The sequence below is a fragment of the Ixodes scapularis genome, unplaced genomic scaffold (genome assembly GCF_016920785.2).
Source record: "Ixodes scapularis isolate PalLabHiFi unplaced genomic scaffold, ASM1692078v2 ptg000340l_1___fragment_2___debris__unscaffolded, whole genome shotgun sequence".
Lineage (NCBI taxonomy): Eukaryota > Metazoa > Arthropoda > Arachnida > Ixodida > Ixodidae > Ixodes > Ixodes scapularis.
Window position 1 is genome coordinate 86,343 of NW_024609974.1, and position 21,457 is coordinate 107,799.

General features: G+C 47.4%; 1 protein-coding gene across 1 annotated transcript in view; it reads right to left on the reverse strand.

The window, feature by feature from the left end:
- Nucleotides 1–418: 418 nt before the first annotated feature.
- LOC8024578 (protein patched) overlaps nt 419–21,457 on the reverse strand; it is a 43,695-nt gene continuing 22,656 nt past the window's right edge. The window contains exons 9-19 of the mRNA XM_029991562.3: nt 20,758–20,900; nt 20,221–20,533; nt 18,818–18,963; nt 17,453–17,673; nt 15,087–15,318; nt 14,326–14,463; nt 13,015–13,157; nt 11,904–12,003; nt 8,533–8,859; nt 4,555–4,774; nt 419–1,965 (exon numbers count right to left, since the gene is read on the reverse strand). Coding sequence (XP_029847422.3) covers nt 1,886–1,965; nt 4,555–4,774; nt 8,533–8,859; nt 11,904–12,003; nt 13,015–13,157; nt 14,326–14,463; nt 15,087–15,318; nt 17,453–17,673; nt 18,818–18,963; nt 20,221–20,533; nt 20,758–20,900 — 2,063 coding nt within the window. The 3' untranslated portion in view covers nt 419–1,885. The remainder of the gene's footprint in view (nt 1,966–4,554; nt 4,775–8,532; nt 8,860–11,903; nt 12,004–13,014; nt 13,158–14,325; nt 14,464–15,086; nt 15,319–17,452; nt 17,674–18,817; nt 18,964–20,220; nt 20,534–20,757; nt 20,901–21,457) is intronic.

Here is a 21,457-nt window from a genome sequence, read left to right on the forward strand (position 1 = left end):
AAACCGGTCTGGTCTCTCTCGGTTGTAAATGTGTGAACGGCGCTTAACACTGGCCCCGAAACGAGGCCAGAAAGAGGCAGTAAAAAATAGAGAAAGCCAAAGCAGAAAAGTGAAGGGGTCAGCATCAGCGTTTCTCAAAGGGGGACGTGTAGCATTTCCCAACGTCGGTCATACTAATGCATTCGTTAAGAATCTACCAATGGATCTTCCTGTAATTTTTCTTTTCATCCTGGGAATCCTTGATCCTTTTTTCCACCAGGTGGTGCCAGCTATTTCTAATATCACGGATTCTAATTAGATTACCACAAAGGATGCCATGGAAAGAAACCAGAAAAAAGAAAATGTGTCTTACCATCTTCCCGTTGTTGCATCAGTGTTGCAATCTCGCTCAAGGTCGAATGACAACTACAGACAACAGTTCCAGCTGAAGTGAACTTTTACTTCATTTCAATATATAAAAATAATTAGGGAAGGTATTTATTTGTCAGTGGTCCCACGCAAAGAAGCGTGCAGTCTCTGGTAACGAAGATGGGACAGCGAAAATGAGATGCTCGCAATGTAGAAAATAAATAAGGTGCCTCTGCATTGTTTCCGCAAGCACAGAGGCAGATACGTTCTGAGCGTGGCCGGTCGATTTTCCTCGCGACACAGAATGGGAGGTGTATGTATAGAAACACAATAAATATACATACATATTATACATGCAGACATCTCCTTGGTTTGGTTAAATCTGAAGAACTGAACAATCATTTGGACACCGCCACAAAGTTCATTCGTCGTTTCCAGATCAAAATCTGCTCGTCCAAGATGACATCTCCATCGAATCAGTTCCAAACCAATTTGCATTAAAAAAAGAATGGCCATATGTCTCGCTGGAAAGCTTGGAGCTTTTTCTGACTAACTTGCGGCGCATGAGAACTTTAGAAGAGTTGGATGAGGTTGCCGTCTTTGGTAGGAAAAAAATCTGCTGCAATTTTCTCACCGTAATTCTAAAGTGCTCGCAGCCCCATTCACGAAAAAAAACTGACATCGCCTGTCAAAACGAAATGTGTGCGTGGTCTGCAACGGCATGAGGAAAAACTCTCTGCAAAACACAACTTATAGACTTTTACCCGTAATAAGCCCTGCTTTGCCTCTGTCAAAGCAATGGCCAACATGTTACTTACTCGCTTCACTTCAAACTTTAAAAAAAAGGCAAAAATTGCGCGTAAGTTGTTGAAGGTTTTGCACTAATCAACGACAAAGTCGCGACAGTGAAGGCAGAGTAGCTACCTGCAGGCCTCCAACTGAGTATAATTTAGTTTACAACTGGTGGCCCATTCCTAGTCTCCTCGCAGAAGTTGTACCATAAAAGAGGCTTGCAAAAGACTCGTAGCACGACACCACAAACGATTCCTGCATTCCCCGGCAAGCTGCAAGAGGCGCGACACTGGGTTTGGATCACTCTACAGACACACTCTTTGCTCCCTGAGGTAGTTGAGTTAGTCGAGCAGTAGATGCGGAACGTTTCTTGTCCATGGAACTTTGAAGGCCACTCCCACGGCACACACCCACACGCGCCGTTCCGTCTGAGACAGAGTCCCTTGCGCGCTATGTACAACGTCGGCAAATAAATACTGCGGCCGTCTTGACTCGTAAACCCTGCACTGATTGGACGATCGCCGTCCTCCAAGGAACGTCGATCCGACGTACGCCACTGCGACTTCGGTCACACTCTCGCACGTGTGGAAAATGGTCCCTCGACAGAATCGCGAGTCTGTCATGCGAGTCCGCACTGGAGCGTTCCGAGGTCGTTGTCGTCCAGAAGCGTATTGGTGTACGACTTGAAGACAGGGTGGCGGCGGCGTTGCGAAAACATGACAGTTCGCTGTCGGTAGGGTAGGCACTAAGACTTGGGGTCGTGGTCGTAGCTCCGGGAGTAGCCGCCATCTCGCCGCCTCCGGTGTTTGTGACTCCGGTCTGAACCTGATGGAGCAAAACAAGGAATGGTCAGTTTAGTCTGACCCCCTCACCAACATTATTGGATCAATGATGTTGGTGACACCGTACTGGTAACACCATAATGGCACGATTCTAAACGTGTACTGTGCAAATTCAACGCTGAAAACAACATTTTTTTTTAATTGGCACAAAAAATGTTTTAACTGCAAATTGAGCCACAAACAATTTTAGCTTTTAACACCAAATTTGTTTTACCAGCCAATCTTCATGGAGTTCTGCGATTTTCGGCTGTAACGGCCGGCCGTAAATAAGGTCCCTATATACTGAAAGGTAGAGCAAACCTTTGTCCGAGACGGGGTCGAGAAATTCCTCCTCTCCCGCACCCTCTTTTTCTCAAATGCGATTGTTTTCTTATCGTGACCCAAACCCTCCCATGAGCCCGCGCGAATTCGTCTCCAGCTGGTTGTCTGCTTCGAAACAATGCCATTAGGGAGTGTCGATGGCTGCTGCTCTGCTGTTGACAACACGGCCGTAGGTTTTTTGTTTTTTTCTTATAAAGCAATCTAGATGGCAACACAATGCTGAGCTGTTGTGCTGTGGGTTGTGCAAATAGTGTAGCGAAAGGACACAAGCCTTTTCTCATTCCGTAAAAAAAAAGACACAAACTTTTTTTCTCTATAAAAAAAGAATAGCCATATCTATGTGAAGGGATATTGACATAAACGTTAATGTCTGTTTATCAGATTAGTTCTGTGACCTGTATTGCAGCTGCCTGTCACTTAAGCTGTCAGTGGCCCTCATCACATAATCTGACCAATATTACTTTGATATTCTTTGGAAATGATGCACAACCAGATTTACCAGAAATTTCAGCAAAAATTGGCTTAGTTTCGGTTTCTGGATCTAACTGATTTTGGGGAAAAAAAGGAACTTAATTTTTAACATTGAACAACTGCTTAACCAGCAGTCTTGTTTACTCACTAAATGTACCTGCATTTAACGCAAACGAGGGGCATATACAATCAACGAATTTGCAAGCCGTATAAACTATTATAAACCTGCACTTGCGTGCGCATGGTTGCAGGTAGCGTTTCATGTTCTTGGAAATGCGTCCGGTAAATAGAACCCCTGGTTCAGCGGAACAATCGGTAGCACTAAAGATCACCTAAAATACACCGTTTACATGTGTCGTGGTATCTTCTACCTTCAGAACCCGAGTAATTTTGATTCTACAAACAAACTTCATTCTTTTGTTTCCTGCACTCAGGAAATGATGCTCTTTATGATCTGCCAGCCCTCAGTATGCGTTAAATAAACGGGTAAACACAATGTATTCCTGCAGTGTGTGTCGATGTCCCAAAAGTATTGGTACAGCATTGCGATTTCTTTAAATTGCCTGCATTTGAGTGAAATTGGAAAATATGTTGGCTTTAAACTCAAGCGACTCCAATTCTGCTCGCGATAACATTAAGCATTCGAGACATCCTCCCGCGTGTATGGACTTGAATATAGGTGCAGAAACACTAGGCTTTTTAGGTTGCATAGCAGAACTGTCCTCAAAATTCAAGAACCAACTTCTCCAGGCTGCTGCACACGATTCCACACGATTAAGGCTGGTTCACACAGCCCCATTTTCTTACATTACGTTACGGAAACTTGCGTCTGCTTGCGCACAAGTCACTGGGACATACGTGCTTCATATTAGGCGTTCAAGGAGATAGCCTTTCACGCGACATTTGGGACACAAATGTTTCGGTGACTTAAACGTAACAAAACGGAGCTGGGTGAACCAGCCTAGGTGCGCGTTGCAGATCACAATCTCTAATGGCGGGGATATGGCTGCTAGGAGTAAAGGGCGAGGAGGATTTCCCTCGATGGAAAGGAGGAGATGGCACAGGAGGGAAGGTTTGCACTACCTTTCAGTATATAGGAACTTTCGCCGGTGGCGGCCGGTTGTAACGAGGATCTGAACTTGCCACCTTCAGATTGTTAGCCAGTGCTTTGCCGACAGACCAAGAAAAAGCGAGCTCATTCACACTGCGCGTGACTGAGCTTGTGCTCTTAGCAGGCTTTCCTCTTGTGCACAGCCATCTCGTGGCGGCACGTGTCAGAAACAAAACTAATCTTCGGTAGGCGGTGCCGTTCCAGACGCCCTTCTCTTCTTTCCTGGAAGGGCTGTCACACATCTGTGCCTACCAGTCTTTGTTCGCAGGATCAAGCTCGTAATGTTTTAGAAGTAACTTTTTAATGAAGCAAGTTTGCTTTTTAGATAATTGCTAAAACAGAAACATCCGAGCTGCACCTTTGTGCTAAATTACAGCATCAGAGCGAGCGAAACTGATTTTTGAGTTCTATTTATAGTGGGTTCAATGCACCTTTGCCCCCTAAACCTCGTCACTAGTAAATCCAACCAGCGCCACCTAGCTCGCATGAGCGTCGCTTTCAGCGCGTCTTGCACTGTCTCGCTTTGCGGCCACTCGTCGAACTCGAGCGTGTTTGCCGCTCGAAGCGGGTCGGCGATCCACCAACGATGACGCTGTACAGAGACCTTGTGTTTTATAGGTGGTATTGGTCGGGCCCTCGCCGCGGCGATTCTGGCGTGGTGCGACTCACCGTGAACAGGTGCGTGCACCTCGACCTTGACCTTTGCGGTGACCTTGGTGGTGACGTTGGTGGTGGCGGAGCCCGGCTGGGAGCTGCAGTCGGTGCTCGTCTGCACCACGGTGGGCGCCGACGTGGCGCCGCCATTGGGGGTGGGCGAGCGACTGGAGCTGCTGCTGGTGCTCGTGCTGCTCTGCACCGAGGCTGCCCTCTCCCCTCCATCCGCGTTTCCCTGCGAGGAGGAAGGGGCGGTGTCAACATCTTTGTGACACCTCCCTCTCTGTCGCCAGACAAGTTCTATAGATACTTTTCGCGTTCACAAGCACAAGCCGTGCCTTGCCTCCCAAGAGACTTCCGGTCGCTCTGCTTCTGCAGGCCTTTCGAACCTGTTGATGTTACAATTCTTAGGACGACAAAAGTTTTATAGAAATCACGATGTTGGGGATTTAGTGAGGTCCTTATGCTGCACATGCTATTCAACGGGTAAGAGATGATCAGTTAACAAATATCTCGCTAACCGGTCCTTTAGCTAACCACCTGGAGAGCTGGTCATACAATATTTCCTGGACATGGCAACGAGCGGTGCTATAGTGGTACTCCGGGGTCTCAGAAGTCGCGCCATTGCTTGTTTACGTTTACCTAGAAATGCAGTCGATTCTCCTTAAATCAAAGTCCAGGAAGTCGCAGACTTTAGTTTGAAATAACAAAAGTCTGAATTATAAGAAATTCATCTCAGTATGATGTGAGGCAAAGTAGCTATTTGCAATACGGTGTTTTCACATGACGTTTATCTGTCATTTTGTTGTTAGTTTGTTTTTCAAACAAATTTACTAATTTGAAGAGTTACGTGCAACCTGTTGAGGAGATGTCAGCATGGTAAGACATAAGCTTCTGAGCTCTACGCATTTGAGGGGTCATGTAAATCCTTGAAATGCTCGCCTTCGGCACATGCGAAACAGCTGGCAACAACAAAAAGGTGGACGAAATTATGCCAGCGAAAACACTCTATAGGAATAGCTAGACATATTAAGCAGAGTTTTGATACTTTCCCCGACAGAGGATTATTTATAACCAGGCACACGCATAAAAGATTGGTGAGGTTTGAAGCAAATAGTGGTTTGTGCCAAATATTTTCTAATTGAATATCAAATAGCTTCTCCGCCATTTTTACTACCTTTGTACTAGAGCACTGCACAGGCCCGGGCCAGCCCGAAAGCCCGAGCCCGGCCCGGCCCGCGGGCCGGGCTCGGGCCGGGTAGCACGTATTTTCTCGGGCCCGGGCCGGGCTCGGGCTTGAACAAAAAGGTTCTCGGGCCGCGCCGGCCCGGGCCGGCCCGGGCCGTGCCTGGGCAATCTTGTGCCGTAAATCATAAATTGTTGTTGATAGCAAGAAGTTTGCTCATTAATCTTTTAGGCTCATTGAATACAAAAAAAAAAGCGAAGTGCAAATTCACTACAGCGTCGTTAAAAATAATAACTAAAAGACGTCTTGAAGCTATAAAGCCTTCAAGCTTTTTCCGTGTGAGCGAGGGTTCAGTGTTATAAATTGTAAACAAAATGAAGTCCCTGTCATATGCTTGTCAGCCTGTCTGATTCATCGCTTTCAAAAATATCTAGTTCACTATTAGGAAGATTTAGAAAAACGTACGCAAGCGCTTTGGGTGCCGTAAAAATAGCGTTGCGATGTAAAAGCTATGGCGATGCTAACTTTAGCTTGCCCAAAGTGCTTGAGTACGTTATTCTAAGACTCCCTTATTGCACAGAGCGCGACACTATATTAGCGCAAACAAGTGATCGTCGTGTTTTTATGTTTATCTCATAGAATGAAAACGCTGTTTTCATAATTATTAGTGTCTTTAAAAGTGTTCATCTGGGCCACAGACCTAAGCGGTATACTTTGGTGCCTACTAACACCATTTCGAAGTAAAATTCGAAAAAATAGCCAACGTCGTGTTCGCGGTATCAGTGTCGCGCAGTGTACATAGTCCGTTCCGCGCTTGCACGTTTTGGGAACCATCTTGAAAAAAACGTTTTAAGGGGTTAAGTAGGAATATATTAAACTTAAGCTTGCCTGAAAGGGTTGTATATTTTAAGAACACGTTGACATGTAAAGCTACTTCAGAACATATTCTTGAACAGAAAAGGTGCGCAGACCAGGCTTAGAACGATGGAGACTTTTTGCGAAGAGGTTGCGATGGTGCAGGGCCTTATAAAAGTAGGTTGAAACGGGACGCGTTCAAACGCAAAGGGTGTTTCGGAAACTGGTTCAAATAAGAAGGGCGTTTAGGGAATGGGTCGAAACAGGACAAAATCAAGCGAGAAGGGCGTTTAGGGAACTGGTCGAAACGGGACGGGTTCATATGGGAAGGGCGTTTAAAGAATGGGTCGAAACAGGACGGGTTCAAATGGGGAGCTCGTTTCGGTAACTGGTCGAAACGGGACGGGTTCAAACGGGAATGGGTTGTTTCGGGCTACAGCCATCGGGCCAAGTCGGGCGGGGCCTAGAAATTAAAAATTTTGTTGGGCTCGGGCCGGGCCCGGGCCGTGTCTCTTCCGGGCCGGGTCGGGCCGGGCCAAGAAATTAAAAATTCTGTCGGGCTCGGGCCGGGCCCGGGCCGTGTCTCTACCGGGCCGGGTCGGGTCGGGCCGAGCCTAGAAATTCCGGCCCGTGCAGTGCTCTACTTTGTACTACCATGCTTAAATGAAAATTCAGCTGAACTCATGTGCCTTACCTTCCACTTGTCCACTCCTAAGCTCATTTAATTTTAATATAACCATACCAATGAACTGTGGCCTCAGAAAGTCCAATGCCTACATTCGATCGGCATGTAAATAACAGATTTTGCGTAAAATTAAACCTAAAGAGACGCCCAGCTATCCTAATCGAGGGAATTTATAAATTTGCCCGCTATATGCAAATATTTCTTTCTTAATCTCGAATTCAACTCCTGAGAAATACAAAGAAACAAGCCTGAATAATGAAAGCAGATTGTCAGGACAGGGCTGCTTGCATAATTGTGGTAGGATAGTCCCATCAAGCGCGCATCTCACCGAGCACCCACGTCCTGCAAAAAAGCAATGCCCGCTGGCTTGGTGAGAAGTGCACTCAACGGGGTAACCCGTTGCAATGAACGAGTACAGTCTAAGCTTATTACAACAGACCTGGTTACAAGAGACATTTGGATCTAGCATACCGATTTGTGAAGTTCAGTTCAACATACTCCTCTCACAACAGACCGAAATCTTGGTCTAAATCAGGGTCAGTTATAATGAGCTTAGACTGTAGTATGAATTAAGCGAAAACACTGCTTCAATCAAGCAGCTTATAGATGCATTAAAAACATAGCGGGACAACCAAAATTTTTAAATTCGTTTGAATTAACTGGAAGTATGAAATATCCGAGTTTTAATTATCGCGAGTCCACTGTACCAGGTATAAGGCCTTTTTCATTCATCACGCACCGAAAACCCTTCACACTCATCTACGCTTACTTTGGTTAATCGACCCTTTTCAAAAGTCCATCGAACAAGATTGGGTGCCGCCTTTTCTCAAGCACTAGGCATGGGATTGGATCCAAGTCCTCGCCAAACACCGACATACCATTTGTTTTCCGTACGAGCTGAGCACAGCTCACGCTGAACACTGGTGCAGCTCTCGTGCCTAATAAACGCTCAGGGTCTGTGCCCAAACAATAGTCGAGTCAGATAACTGGCGTAGTAGCTACTATGGTCGGTCACAGGCTAAGAGTTCGGGGGAAGCTCCTCCCACCTCTTTTTATTTCAGCGGAGCGAACGCTGGGGAGAAGGTTGCCTCCTCACCAGCGTTCACTCTGCTGGGGTGGAAAGGGGTGGGACGAGCTTCCCCTCCACTCTTCACCTTTCACCAACTACAGATGGTGCAAACTTTTGAAAAGGGTCTATTCTGGCGCCGATTTTCCACGCGAGAACGACGCGGTCAGACCTTGACCGGACGGCGGGTCGGGCACTCACCCTGGCGCTGTGGGCATCTCCTCCGCTCACCGCGGTGGTGGTTGTGTTGGTCACAGTGGTGGTCTCGACCACCACCTCTGGGTGGAGCACGATCTCGCGAGAGGAGCACGAGTGGTACGAGGGCGGCTCCTCCGAGATGGTGCTCAGGGAGTCCGCCCACGGGTGGGGCTGCTCGCTGCGGCGCATGCCGGCGCCCAGGGTACAGCCGCCCCTGGCGCCACCCTGGCCAGCCCCAGAGGGCCTCGAATGGCGCGGCCGCATCCGCGGCTCGGGCGACGGCTGCGGCGACGGAGTCGAGATGCGGTTCGAGTCTCCCTTGGGCACCACCTGCGGAGGGACGACGACGGAGCGTCACGTCAGTGTGTGGCCCGACGTCGGGGTGCTGTGTCCCCGAGGCGGCGAACGGAAGGCACCCCGGTCAGCTGCCGTTAACGCCGAGATGGTTCAGTGGCGCCCTCTCGGGACCGGTTCACACATGTGTAACTGCTTACGATCGAGTGCTTTACAACCTCTCGTGATCTCTTCCAACGAGAGAGCGCAGTGGCGTCATCTGTCGGGCAGTCATGGAACATTCAACATTTCCGGATATTTCTTATTTTTTTAGCACATCCCCGTTTCTTCATTGTCTGGAAAATCTCCCGACAATGTAAAAATAACATTTCTCGTAGACAGCACATACATTTGATCTTGCAAATATGGCAAAACCTTTGCTCTAGTGCATTGTACCTAAGGTTTACGCCGAATAACGGGGACAAAAAGCGAGGGGTAACACGGGACAAGGTGTTGCTTCTCGCTTTTTGTCCCCGTTTGTTGGCATAAAATCTCCATATGAAGCGAAACCAACTAGCCCAACTTCTAGTCTCGAAGGAGCACTAAGGCGGATATTGTGATTGTCGGTTTAGGGCACAAACTCAAACTACACACCCCGAGCATCCTATAAAACCCAAAATTACTACCGTGCGTGTCCTTTTTCACCCTTAAAAACGCGACTGAACACCACAACACGGCCCTTTTCCTGTGCTCAAAAAAGGAAGCACGTCGCAATGTTTTGTCGTGTTTTTAAAAGCGAAAAATGCCACGCGTGATTGTCATTTTGGGTTTTATAGGATGCTTAAGGTGTTTAAGGTATGTAGAGTGAGTTTGTGCCATAAAAAGGCAATTTTAAGATCCACCTTAGAGTCCCTTTAATTCGCTCTAGTGAAATGTAGTTATAGGGACCCCTCGTAGATGACACCGGCATGTAATTATGTTCTATCATAATAAGAGAAGCAAGACCCCGCCCATAGAACCAGCCTTTATCGTTTTCGTTTGCAACGTCATGACCAGGATTTGCCTCACTGTGACGTCACAAGTTGTGCTTTTGGCTACTTATCATCAGCGTGAACTACAAGTTCAATGGTGCATGTAAATAGCGCAACAGAAGCTGGGAGTCACCAGATTCTTAAACCAACACCGGCAAAGTTTGCAGTCGGGTGTTACTCTTTTATCTGTCCAATGAAAAAGCAAAATTATTACAACTAAGACTTGAATGCCGACCATAGATGCTTTTATTTGCGAACGCCAACAAGATTCTGTTCACCCCTAAGCTGTTGGTGCGATGGAAGCTAGCGTCTGTCTGTCAGCACCTGTTTATGCGCGTAAAACAAAAGAAAATCAACTAAAATGTACAGTCCATGGCCTTAGCATCCAATCAAAATGGCAAGAATGCATTCCTTTCAGCTGGTTTGTTTGTGTTTTCTTTCATGGCGCCTTTTAGTAACATGAGGAAGCGTAAGAACAAGAAATCGAGACGTGACCTAAAAACATTAGATTTTTCTAGCGAGGGGCGCTGGTCAAAACTGGAAAGCTACAGGCCTATAGCCAGCGAGGCTGGTGGCCAAAAAGGGTAACTTTGGGCAGGCCTAACCATTAAACAAATCAGCACGAGCGCTGCGTCGGAGTTTGGCAGGGCACTCGGAGATTCAAGCTTCAGGTCGGGTCCAATGAATGTGGCCCCAAGCTGTCTCAGAGTTGTCAGACCTAACTTTACTGCCCACTCGATAGAAAGGTTAAAGAGCACTGAGCTCCCCAAAAAAACATCCTTTTTAATTGCGCCTGGATGGAACATGTAGGTCGGAAATTGTACCCTTTACTGCAAATTAAAAAAAAGTTGCCCATCATTATTGTTGTTAGAATCACCTTTGACATGGTTGTTCCAGTTCTCGCCATTCGGCTTCTCTCTTCGACAAACCTAGTAGCACCTAGAGTTCCTGTATAGGCTCCCTACAGAAGCCAGAGTTGCGTGTTCATCCCCATAGCGCCAGCCTTCCTACACGGCCCGGGATTCTGTTCGTGACGTAACTGAATTTGGCGAACAATGGCGCCAGGCATAGGCGGCACGCAGTGCGCTCCTTCTTTTCCTTTCCTGGGAAACAGGAAAAGAGGAGGGGGCAAAAGCAAGAAAACATACACCGGAGTGCTTGCAACGTCGGCGAAGCGGTCACATCAGTGGCCTTCCTGCACGGCACTTGGATTTTGCTCCTCATCTCGGCGAATAGCGAAGCGGTGGCCCGTGGAAAGCAAATGTGCAACTAAGCTGCCGTAGGCAGCATATACAGGAACTTTACTAGCGCCTATAGCACAAACTGTAATTTTTTAACACTGCAATGCTTCGCACAAGTCTTTAAAAAAATTTACTAATCCACCTTTTTCCAAATATGTGCTGCCACCTAGACACACGACTGGGTTTGAGGTTAAGTGGCTATACACAAGTGCAAGGCCTCTCCCATCCATTCGACACCCAAAACGTTAGCTGCATCATGTCTGCCCATTGAGCCGCTGTGACCTAGATACGGCTCCCATAAACTTTGCCTTTGTCCCCAATGTGGGTTATCTGCGGCCCCGAAGTTGATACAAAGAAACCAAATCTGACCGAGCAGAGAAAAATCTTCCCTCTCTGCTTGGCCAGAAGAAAGAGAGAAAGGGCAACAAAATTTATTTACTCAAACCGATATTTTTGCAAAAAATTCATTTAGTGGTTTTCAATGCCATACAAAAGATCCTAGTGGGAGCAATATGGTTAGTTTTATCAACTGAAAAGTTGATTTTAGTAAACTAATTAAGAACTTGAATATCCGAAACACTATGTACCTCACTAAATTGACATTTGGCAGTGACCGATACAGTGCCAATATATATATTTTTTTTTGTGCAATGCAGTTTTTGTTGGAAAATTTTGACCAATGTTTGATGAAAACAACTAATATTTTCACCTGTTACGAATTGAAAGTGTTCAATTTCTACAAATGCTAAAAAAATTCAAATTTGTGAAAGCTCGACTGAGGTTCCATAGGGCACAGCATCATATCGATGATGACGATGACCTGTCTCACCTCGCCAGGGGGCCCAACCAGGGAGAGGATGATCGGCAAGAAGAGTAGGCCATTGAGCAGGCCAATCACGATCAGCGCTGACAGCACATAGAAGAAGTGCCTGCAGAGTTCACACATACAAAATCGAATTACATTCAGTTGATTGGTTTTAATACATCAAAAACAAAGATGTTGAAAACTACTATTGCAGATAGATGCCGCCAGCCGTGGTGCTGTATTTTGGGTTTTTATCGAAGCTAGACACTGATCTCAGGGTATTGAAAACGGTACTGAAAAATAGTTTATCATGTTTTTTTACAGTGATCACAATACAAATCTCGGCTCTGTTTTGCATAAAAGCCTCAGGACTTAGTACAGTCACATGTCTAGTGGTCAAAAATGTACAACATGGTGGCAGCCAGGGAAGGTTCAACTTACACAGTCGGCGGACGCCTTCGCCGCGTGATCGGGGGTCGATGTTGGTGGTTTAGTGATCGTTGCGATTTATTTTTGATAAGTGAGTCAACTTTGTTGCGTGGAAGTTTGGACAGTGGGAAGTTAGTCTTCAGCAAGGAGTGCCTGGTGTAGATGACAAACTTTGCCAGTGTTACGGCACAACCGCTAGCCCGGTGGCTTTAAGTTGCATCACGCAATGGTAAGTACATAAACATGTATCAATACAATTTTCATTTATATAAAAAAAAAATAATAGGTAGTAATCGAGCTTACGATGCCTGGATTCTGCAGTGCGAGTTTCCAGCTCATCTGCTAGTAGACACGGTCATCAATCCTCCTTCTGATAAGTCGGTTGTCAATGTACAAAACCTTGTTTCTGATGTCGCTCGCACTATATTTGGCGCTATACTTTGTCCTAAAACACCTCGAACGTCGTGCAGAAACGTCAACATGCGATAACATAAATTCAGTTTCATGCAGTCGATTTTTTGCGCTCAACCATTACAACTAAGTTAACTGTACTACTTCGAAATATTTAGCCCGTCCCGCAAATTTCGTTATAAGGGCTTTTGACTACCGTAATGCTGCTTTTTGCATTGCATCCACGATAAATGGGACAAATAAATTCGCTTCTTAAACTCTCTTCGCATAAACCTCGAAATTAAAGACGGCTCACCTGACGATGAAATCGAATTCCGAGAAGGCAAGCATGAGGACTCCCAGAAGTGTAGAGACTGCACCGTGGACGACAGGCGCAAACATGGAGTCCAGGCTGAGTGCCACTCGCCGATTTCGGCTGCCGATGCTCGTCAGAAAGCCCTGCATCAAAAGCACCGAGGCTTAGAGCGCGCGAGAGGCACACGAAACATGCATGCCTATGCATAACATACGAGATCTTCCGAAGTGAGGCAGTTAATAAATAGGAAACACGTAACTCGGCCCAGAGCTGCCTTTATGTGACAAACTTATTGACACAAAATCATTTGCGGGTTTCCTTTCGCATATATGCACGCGCTTTGCACAGGGCGTGTGCACATCCGGTCGAGCGGAGATTTATCCACACAATCACATCCGGAACTCTTAGTATGCTCAAAGACTAGCACAGATCACATTTTCGAAGACGGGCATTTCCTCGTGCCAAATCATTGATATAAAAAATTTATTTTATGCCTCCATTGCTTCCACAACGACACCCCATACGTTTACATTGCAGTTCACTGCCATCGTAATCGAGGTTGCCTGTTTTTTATATTTACCAAAAACATTCAACAAAAGTACAGTAAAACCTCGTTATAACAAAACGGGATATAACAAACTAATGGATATAACAAAGCAATCATAATTCCCCTTGCTTGCTAATAGTGGGAAGAAATGGACATCGGCTATAACAAACTAATGGTTATAACGAAATAATTACGACCGCTCCTTCAACTTTGTTATAACGAGGTTTTACTGTATCCTAAAATATTATTTTCATGTGCAAGAAAACAAAAAAACTCACTACTAATTTAACTGACTGTTTAGCGTTTATTCTTATGAACATTCCCGGTACCTTTCACATAGGTATTGCAGCTTTGCTACTGTAGAGTAGTATATCAGCGACATGAATGTTGATTTATTCGATCATATTTTCTAATACGTTCAGTTTCCAACAGTATGAAACACCCGATCGCCCGAACAGTTTATGTAGCAGTGCTGGGTGCTCGTTGTCCCTAGGTACTTTATACCTGAAGCGAGAATGGAACGAAGGTTTCATTTCTTTCTTCACCTGGAGCAGTGCAAGCCCGGTCAAAGTGAATCCTGCACAGCTGCCTGAAACTGCGTTGTCGAACGGGTCTTTCCCATCGTTGGAGACTGTACATGAACGCCGAAGACAACAACTACATATGCTTACGATACAGCCGGTAGGCTACCACAAGGTGCCGGTATAAAAGCAATGCTTTCAAGATGGTTGGACGGTAAAGTCTAGCGGTACCCCGCTACTTACCACAGTGATGTGAGCGGTAAAGTGGACTCCGATGCCGACAGCAATGACCAGCACGACCGCCGGGACAGCACTCAGTCCCACGCCCAGGAACCCCATGGCTCCGAAGAGCTCCAGAACCATGCTTGCCAACACCAGAACCTAAAAAGGACAAGAGACAAAAGCTTTGAGAAAACAAACACATCGATCCTACACATAGGGTGGTTATACAGTGAATCTTGCACCATAAAACAAGTCGGAAAAATCGGCGCATGCAGGTGGAAAGTTCAAACTTTCACCGATTGCAAATTTAAGTGATGGGGTTTAGCGTGCAAAATTTCAAGGCGCACATGTTTTCCCATAAAAAACGAGACCAACAGTATTGCCAAAGTCATCGAAGAAGCGATGAACGGTACTTGTGGCGCCACCTCCCAGCTGGCACCACAAGCAGACAATGGAATGCGTCTGCTCGCTGCACTTTTCGGGAGACGGCGCTACGAGTTGCACTTGCGCCTAACTCGGTCGTCCTTGAATGTGTCCACTGCCAACTTTGCCAAGTTTGTTGGTCTCGCTCTCACGGGAAGAGAAAGGTAAACCCCGCCACGTCGAAGTCGAGCGTCGACTGTCGAGCTGGAGATCGACCCATGGCAGAATGGACGTTTGCCATGTCCACCTCCGCTGCTGTGGCACTGCCAGGATCGCGGCAGTCAGAAGCGCGACACTCCTACAACGTCATTGGGTGGAAATCGAGGTGGCACAAAGGAGAATCGTGTGCGACCACTCACCAGGAGGCAGGCGGCCCAGAGGTTGAGGAGGGAGAGGGCGACCACGAGGAAGACCGCCGCGAGGGCCAGGGCGAGCGCAGCGAGGAGGTGCGAGCGCAGCCGCAAGTGGTGCTCCCAGAAGGCAAAGGGCGCCCCACTGGGGAAGTTGGGCAGGCCGCGGGCCTCGAAGCGGCCACACAGCGCCCACACGCTCTCCAGGGCACGAGACACTTCTCCGCTGCTCCTCAAGCCCCTGGGACCGGTGCGAGACAATCTTCGTCACGCTTGCACGAAGCCGCGAGTTGTACTCGTGTTTCGGTGAGATCGAGCCCATTCACACCCCTATCTGCCTTGAATGGCAGCGGAGGAACTCCTCCTGGTCCCAACATTAGGGCAGTGAAGCAGTATGAAAGACGGTCACCCTTGTAAATGATAAGGCTCATACTGGGGGGGTGTTTGGCTTAGAGTTAAATGTCAATAACTGGCTCAGATCTTCTAAGATAGTACTTAAGCTGAAAAAACAATTGGGGAAGGAAGAGGAAATTCGAGACCTTGGGGAACCTATGAGGGCGTTTTGGGAAGCCCTGGGGTTCCTATGAGAACCCAGCTTAAGAATCTGCGGCTTAAAGGGGGGGTGCAACGATTTCCGGATTTCAATCAAAAATTTGTGGAAGTTGCCCTCTGACACTTCTGTAATAAAGACCAGAAAACCGATTTCGCCCGCTTGTCCTAATTGTTGTGCAAAAAAAAAAGATAAATATTGGTGTTTCTGGCACTCCTCAACTCACTCTGTCTTCAGGATCACACCTGGTCGCACTCCTAGTGACGTAATTCGGAGCGCCGTGTAACTTCCCGTGTGCTCTCTCGGAAGACGCTTCTTCTCCCTCTCTTTGCCGACATTAGCGGGCATTATGCTGCAGCTTAGAGCCGAGCGAGGTCACATAATCTTCTTGCCGTAGCAGTTCCTTCGGCTGCCACTTGCGGCTGCAGGTGGGGGAAAAAGCTAGACTTTTGCTTTGCGATTATGCAACGGAATCGCAACATTTTTTAATGAAGGAGATGTTTTCTCTATTCTCCTCGACATCATAAACAACGTAAAAATGACAAGATGCTAATTCTTTTAATCTTATGATCGTTGCACCCCCCTTAAGAAACTAATAAAAAGCTTGGAGCAAAGGTTTTGGCAATTCAAGCTTTACCTATCGAATCAGAATCAAGCAAACAGGCAAACGACTCACTGGCTGTGTTCGGCGCGGTCAGATCACCAAGCACCGCCAGTCGCGTTTGTTACGTTAAGACACTGAACTGTAAAGGGTCTGCATGGTTTCAGCCAACGTGACGTCGCCGTGCCGCATGTGCATTATGTAGGGGTATAAACAAGCCTTAAAGATAGACCAAAGAGGTTTTTGAAGAAGCTTGCTTTTGTAGTTATACTGTTCAGTACATGTCGGTTAGTAAATACAATTTGTTTTAGATAGCAAAGCTGCCTATTAAACATCTGGCAATAGAAATAGATGCAGACAATATCTGCTTTGAAGTCAACTGCCTGGCCCTGCCTTCTTGGGAAAATTGGACCAATGAAAAAACAACGTATACGGATTGTGAGCGTTATCTTCGTAGCACTTTTGGGATATGTTGTGGGTTATATTTTGACAAACACGCAAAATATTTGTGATATAAGAAAAGTAACACAGCAACTATTGTTTCGAGAACAGCAAACTATATGTTTTCGCCTTGCCTGCCTCCGCACCGCGGAGTGACGTGTCCCCTTGTCTCCTTCGTGGAGAGTGTGTCGCCTTTTTCAAAAGTTCACCGAGATCCCACTGCTTTGTCTGCATCCTGTTCAGCACGGATCCTACCCCCCACTGTGCTACGGAGTCCCAACATGATCGGCAGAGTCCCGACTGTACCGACAGTACCAACTCGAAAATCACAAAAGTCGCCCCGCCGCAGGCAAGGACAAATCGGCGTTAGGCTCTCTCGGAGAGGCGGCTCGCAATAGGTTGACAAGCGCCCATCGTCGCCGCACCGACAACGCTGCTAGAGTATGCCTCGCCTTTCCTGCTTTTCCGTTTTACAACAAAGCTGTTAAGGGCTAGCTTCCCCAGTTTTGTGTCCATGGACAAATAAATCTCGACACAACCCTCTGGACAGCTACCGCCATCCATGATACAGCTCCGCTGCTCTTCCTTCTTCACCAGAGCGGAAAGGCTAAAAGTTTTTTAATAAAGAAATCGTCGTCGTGCGATCATAAATTTTAGGTTTTTAGGACGCTTAGGACGCCCGTAGGATCTGTTATGACCAAGAACAAATGATTGCAGAATCCTCTTTAGTGACCCTTTAAGGGTAGTCTGGTCAAGACTGCCGGCTACCATTTCCTCACCCACCTGAGGTAGAAGGGCATCTGGGCGTAGGCGAGCGGTGCAGACTTGGGGACGCGCAGCTCGACGTCTTCCCGCGAGTGCACCCACTGCCGTGGCTCAGGCCGCAGGTTGGCCTGGGACGCTGCGTAGGCCAGGGCGTCGTTGGACGCCCACGCTGACAGGTAGTTGTAGAAGCCCTTGGGGTTCACCAGGCCCTCCGCGTCCACCAGGCGGCCCTTCAGCACCTGTACAAGCGAGCAGAAAAGGACCAATCGAGTGGCTGCCAAACATCGATGGGCATTTAGGCTCGGCACAATGGTAACAGGTTCACCCAAACCTAGGCCAACTGTTTCATAAAATGGCTCGTTGGCTTACTTTCTCACAAAGTGCGTAAAAAGCCCATCAGTTTATAGTTAAAAGCGCCGAAAAAGACAAGGACAAAGAAGTGGAACGACACAAGGTGCTTGTGTCGTTCCACGAGCACCTTGTGTCGTTCCACTTCTTTGTCCTTGTCTTTTTCGGCGCTTTTAATTATTTAAAGAACCATGAACCAACTGGCTCAACTTTCCACTTTGCCCCATCAGTTTACTTTTCACAACACTTGCAAGAGGCTAATCAGTTTACTTTCCTTGAAATCACACAAAAGAGCCAATCGGTTTACTTTGCTGCAAGGTATCCAAAGAGCTAACTCGTTTACTGCCTTGGAAAGAGGGAATCTGTTTACTTTCTTGCAAAGCACCTAAAGGACCAATCTATTTTACTTTCTGTAAAGCTTGCAAAGAACCAATCATGGCAATTTAAGAAGGAGAAAGAACAGAGACTGATGAGGCACCAATAAGGTTGGGGCTCGACTCTAAAATGGGGCCTGTGTAGGAATTCTAAACATGAGAATGTCATGACTGGCATGTCAGCGGAGGTCCTTCATTGGGTGCCTCGTCATTTGCTGAGCATCTTTGACTGCCATTTATGGAAGCAAATTAAAGAAGGTCACTATTGTTTCCTTCTGTATACGACAGTGATTGACTGCCATTCAATTCTCCAAGCAGCAGTGAGATTTACTTTCATAAATACCAATGGCTGACTAAAATCTACTTCCGTAAATAACACAATACGCTGTTCCCATTTATAAAAAATAATTGGCAGCCAATCCCTGCCATTTACAAGAGCAAAGAGCAGTCAATAGCAGCATGGCATTAGTTGGCATAGGTTTCGTCTATAAAACGGTCAACCTAGATTAGAGAACATATGGTATTGTAGGATCAAATTTATCTTCAAGTTTCCTTCCCAGTCTCGTGATTATCGAAAGACTGTTGCCAACAAAGAGGCGATAGGATGCTGCACTCTGTACTGTGCCCCACATCCCGGCACCGCCTCCCCTGAGGAACGCACCAGGGTCTTGTCGATGGGGTTGTCCACCCTGCCCGTCTGCACGAGCAGCTTGTAGGCAAGCACCCCTTCGTCCGAGGCGTTGGGGAACCACTGCTCCCGCGTGATGCAGCCGCCTTCCCAGTCCTGGTCAAAGGCAGCCTGAAGCTCTGCAACAGGAGAGACGAAGCAAAATGATACAAACAGCTTTAGCCACAGCGTGCTAAGAACTGACAGCAACAGCCGTTGCACATAGTAACACACACTTTTATTCATATCCACCCATATTTACTCAATGACTCACAACACAACCTTGTGGTCACTGGAGTATGCAGGAAAAGGAACACACACTTACCTAAGACTAAATTGAGATGGGTTTAATTCAGCTATTACTGCAAGTATCATATGTAAGGGCAGAATGTTTTGCTCCAACCCGATTCAGGCACAAGCCCTGTGGCATTGCCAGGCACAAGGGTGCACTCGACATTTCGCAGCCAAGATGTGAACTACTCTGAATGCATGTGGTCGTGTGATTTGATGACGTGGGGAAGGACAAAGTCCAACCTCACTAAATCGAGCAAAGAAAGCCAAGAACGAACGTCCAGTTGCTGTCGGGGTTCCGAGCATGATTTCCTGCGCATTCTTCTCATGCACTTTCCGAGGCTCACGCCTCGTGTTTCGGCCATTTTCTTAATTTTTTTACACTGGGTGTGTCGCTACTACGTCACAAAGATTTCTGCCTAGCACAATGCCACAGTGCAAAGTCTTTACAACAGCTATTATGTTGTAAAACAGATGAAGGATGGGAGAGCAAGTTTTAAGACGCCCTACACATAGACTTCTTTGTGCCACATTGTCGAGGCTAAACTAGGGGGCAAGTTTCTGTGGCCTTTCTGAGGAGACGAGGCAAGCGCACTCGTAACTTTAGTTGGCGTTCAGTCGGAGAGCGGACACGCGTGCCTGTGCCTTTACTGAATTGCCACAGAAAGTTGCGCACAAGTACAGTGTAAAGTGCGACCAGTCCGAGCTGGCACCCATCAAGCCACATTCGCAGTTGGACGAGCCGTCATATGAATCAAAGAAGAAAACGTGCCATTACAATGCCCGAAACGCGTCTCCGATTGTACAACCGAGTGTGGCTCTCGTTGTGGCGTCCAAACTACCGACTGCCGACGCTTCCGCGCAATGTCGAGCTGAAGAGTGACCTGCAACAGAACAGGCGTCTGCCCAAATCCACCACCATTGCTGCGACACTGCCAGCGACAGCATGACACTTCTACAACATCGTCAGGCAGAAGTCGAGAGACTGCTTTTTTTGACGCGTTAAGCACACCGGTCAGAGACTTGTTACAGGTACCGTAGCACCATGTCTGTGTATTCCCTCTTCTCAGCGCCGTGCCTCGCCCGTGTTATCCTATTTTCCTCACCGAGCAGCCAGTCTCGAAAGAGGGTGAGCCAGAAGTCCGGCAGGCCTCCGTCGTCGTTCTTGATGACGTGCTCGACGGAGGTGAAGGCCTCGTGGTACTCGAGCAGCAGGCGCTGCTTGGTCGGGTACTCGAAGTTGCCCCGAGTCACGGCGAACATGTGGAAGAAGCCGAAGTAGCGACCCTGGGCCCGCAGGAAGGCCTGCTCCTGGCTGCCCCCTGGGACCACCTCCGACAGCGCCAGCCCCTCGTCTGCCCGCAGGGCGCCCCAGGCAGACGCCGACAGCAGCGATGCCAGCCCCAGCACCGTCAGCACCTGCGGAAGACGCACTGTCGGCACCCTTCGCCTCGCAGGGCCGGAACAAGTGGCCGTCTCAAGTAGCAGCCAACGTTACGGTAGTCGCCGACGAAGTGAGAATGCTGGGACGTGGCTTTCGAATGCCGGCCTCCGGCATGTGCTCCGTGCCTTTTGAAATACTTTGGCCGGCCTTTCATCAGCCACAGAAAATGTAACAGTCTGTGTACAGTTACAGCACTGACCTTGATTGGTGTCTGCTGCAGGAATGGAGCGTAGTAGTACGACACGAAGTAGCTGAGAGACCACCGGCGCCACTGCTGCAGCGGGTTGTTTGGTTTGGGCAGCAGGTCCTCGCTGACGGCGGCCATCTTGTCCCTTGGGCCGTCTGCAAAAGGGTAACACATACAACATGTCATCTCTTGGATCTTCGTGATCTTTGAGGTAGCTGATAAAATCATATCAGTTGTATGAACGACCATATAACAACACATCAGTCTGCCTTGATGTGACGACTTGTAAGTTGTGTCTTCACTTTCGAAATAAAACACTAGCTAGGCAAGGCACCACCCAATTCAAAGAGTCTATATTCACTTTGTCTATCCATGCAAAGCAGCAGTTCGGTCAGTGCAGTGTAATGCTAGTGGCTTTTGCATCATGCAGTATGAATTATACCGAGGCACGCTGGTAAGATGAGAATAACAAAACTGGCAGGGAAAAGAATCAAACTTGTAGTTTGCAGCATGGGCTTTTACTTTAACTGCTGCCAGCTGCAATGCGTTAACACGTGGCTTCCAGTGAGGGTTTTTGATTAGCGGCCGAGCAGTTCTGGCACTGCAACATCAGCAGGGAAATATTCTTTCGAGCAACTATGGTCATGTCTCATGAATGTGGGCACCTGTGTTCCCTAAAAAAATTGTTTACAATGCGAGTGATACATAATAA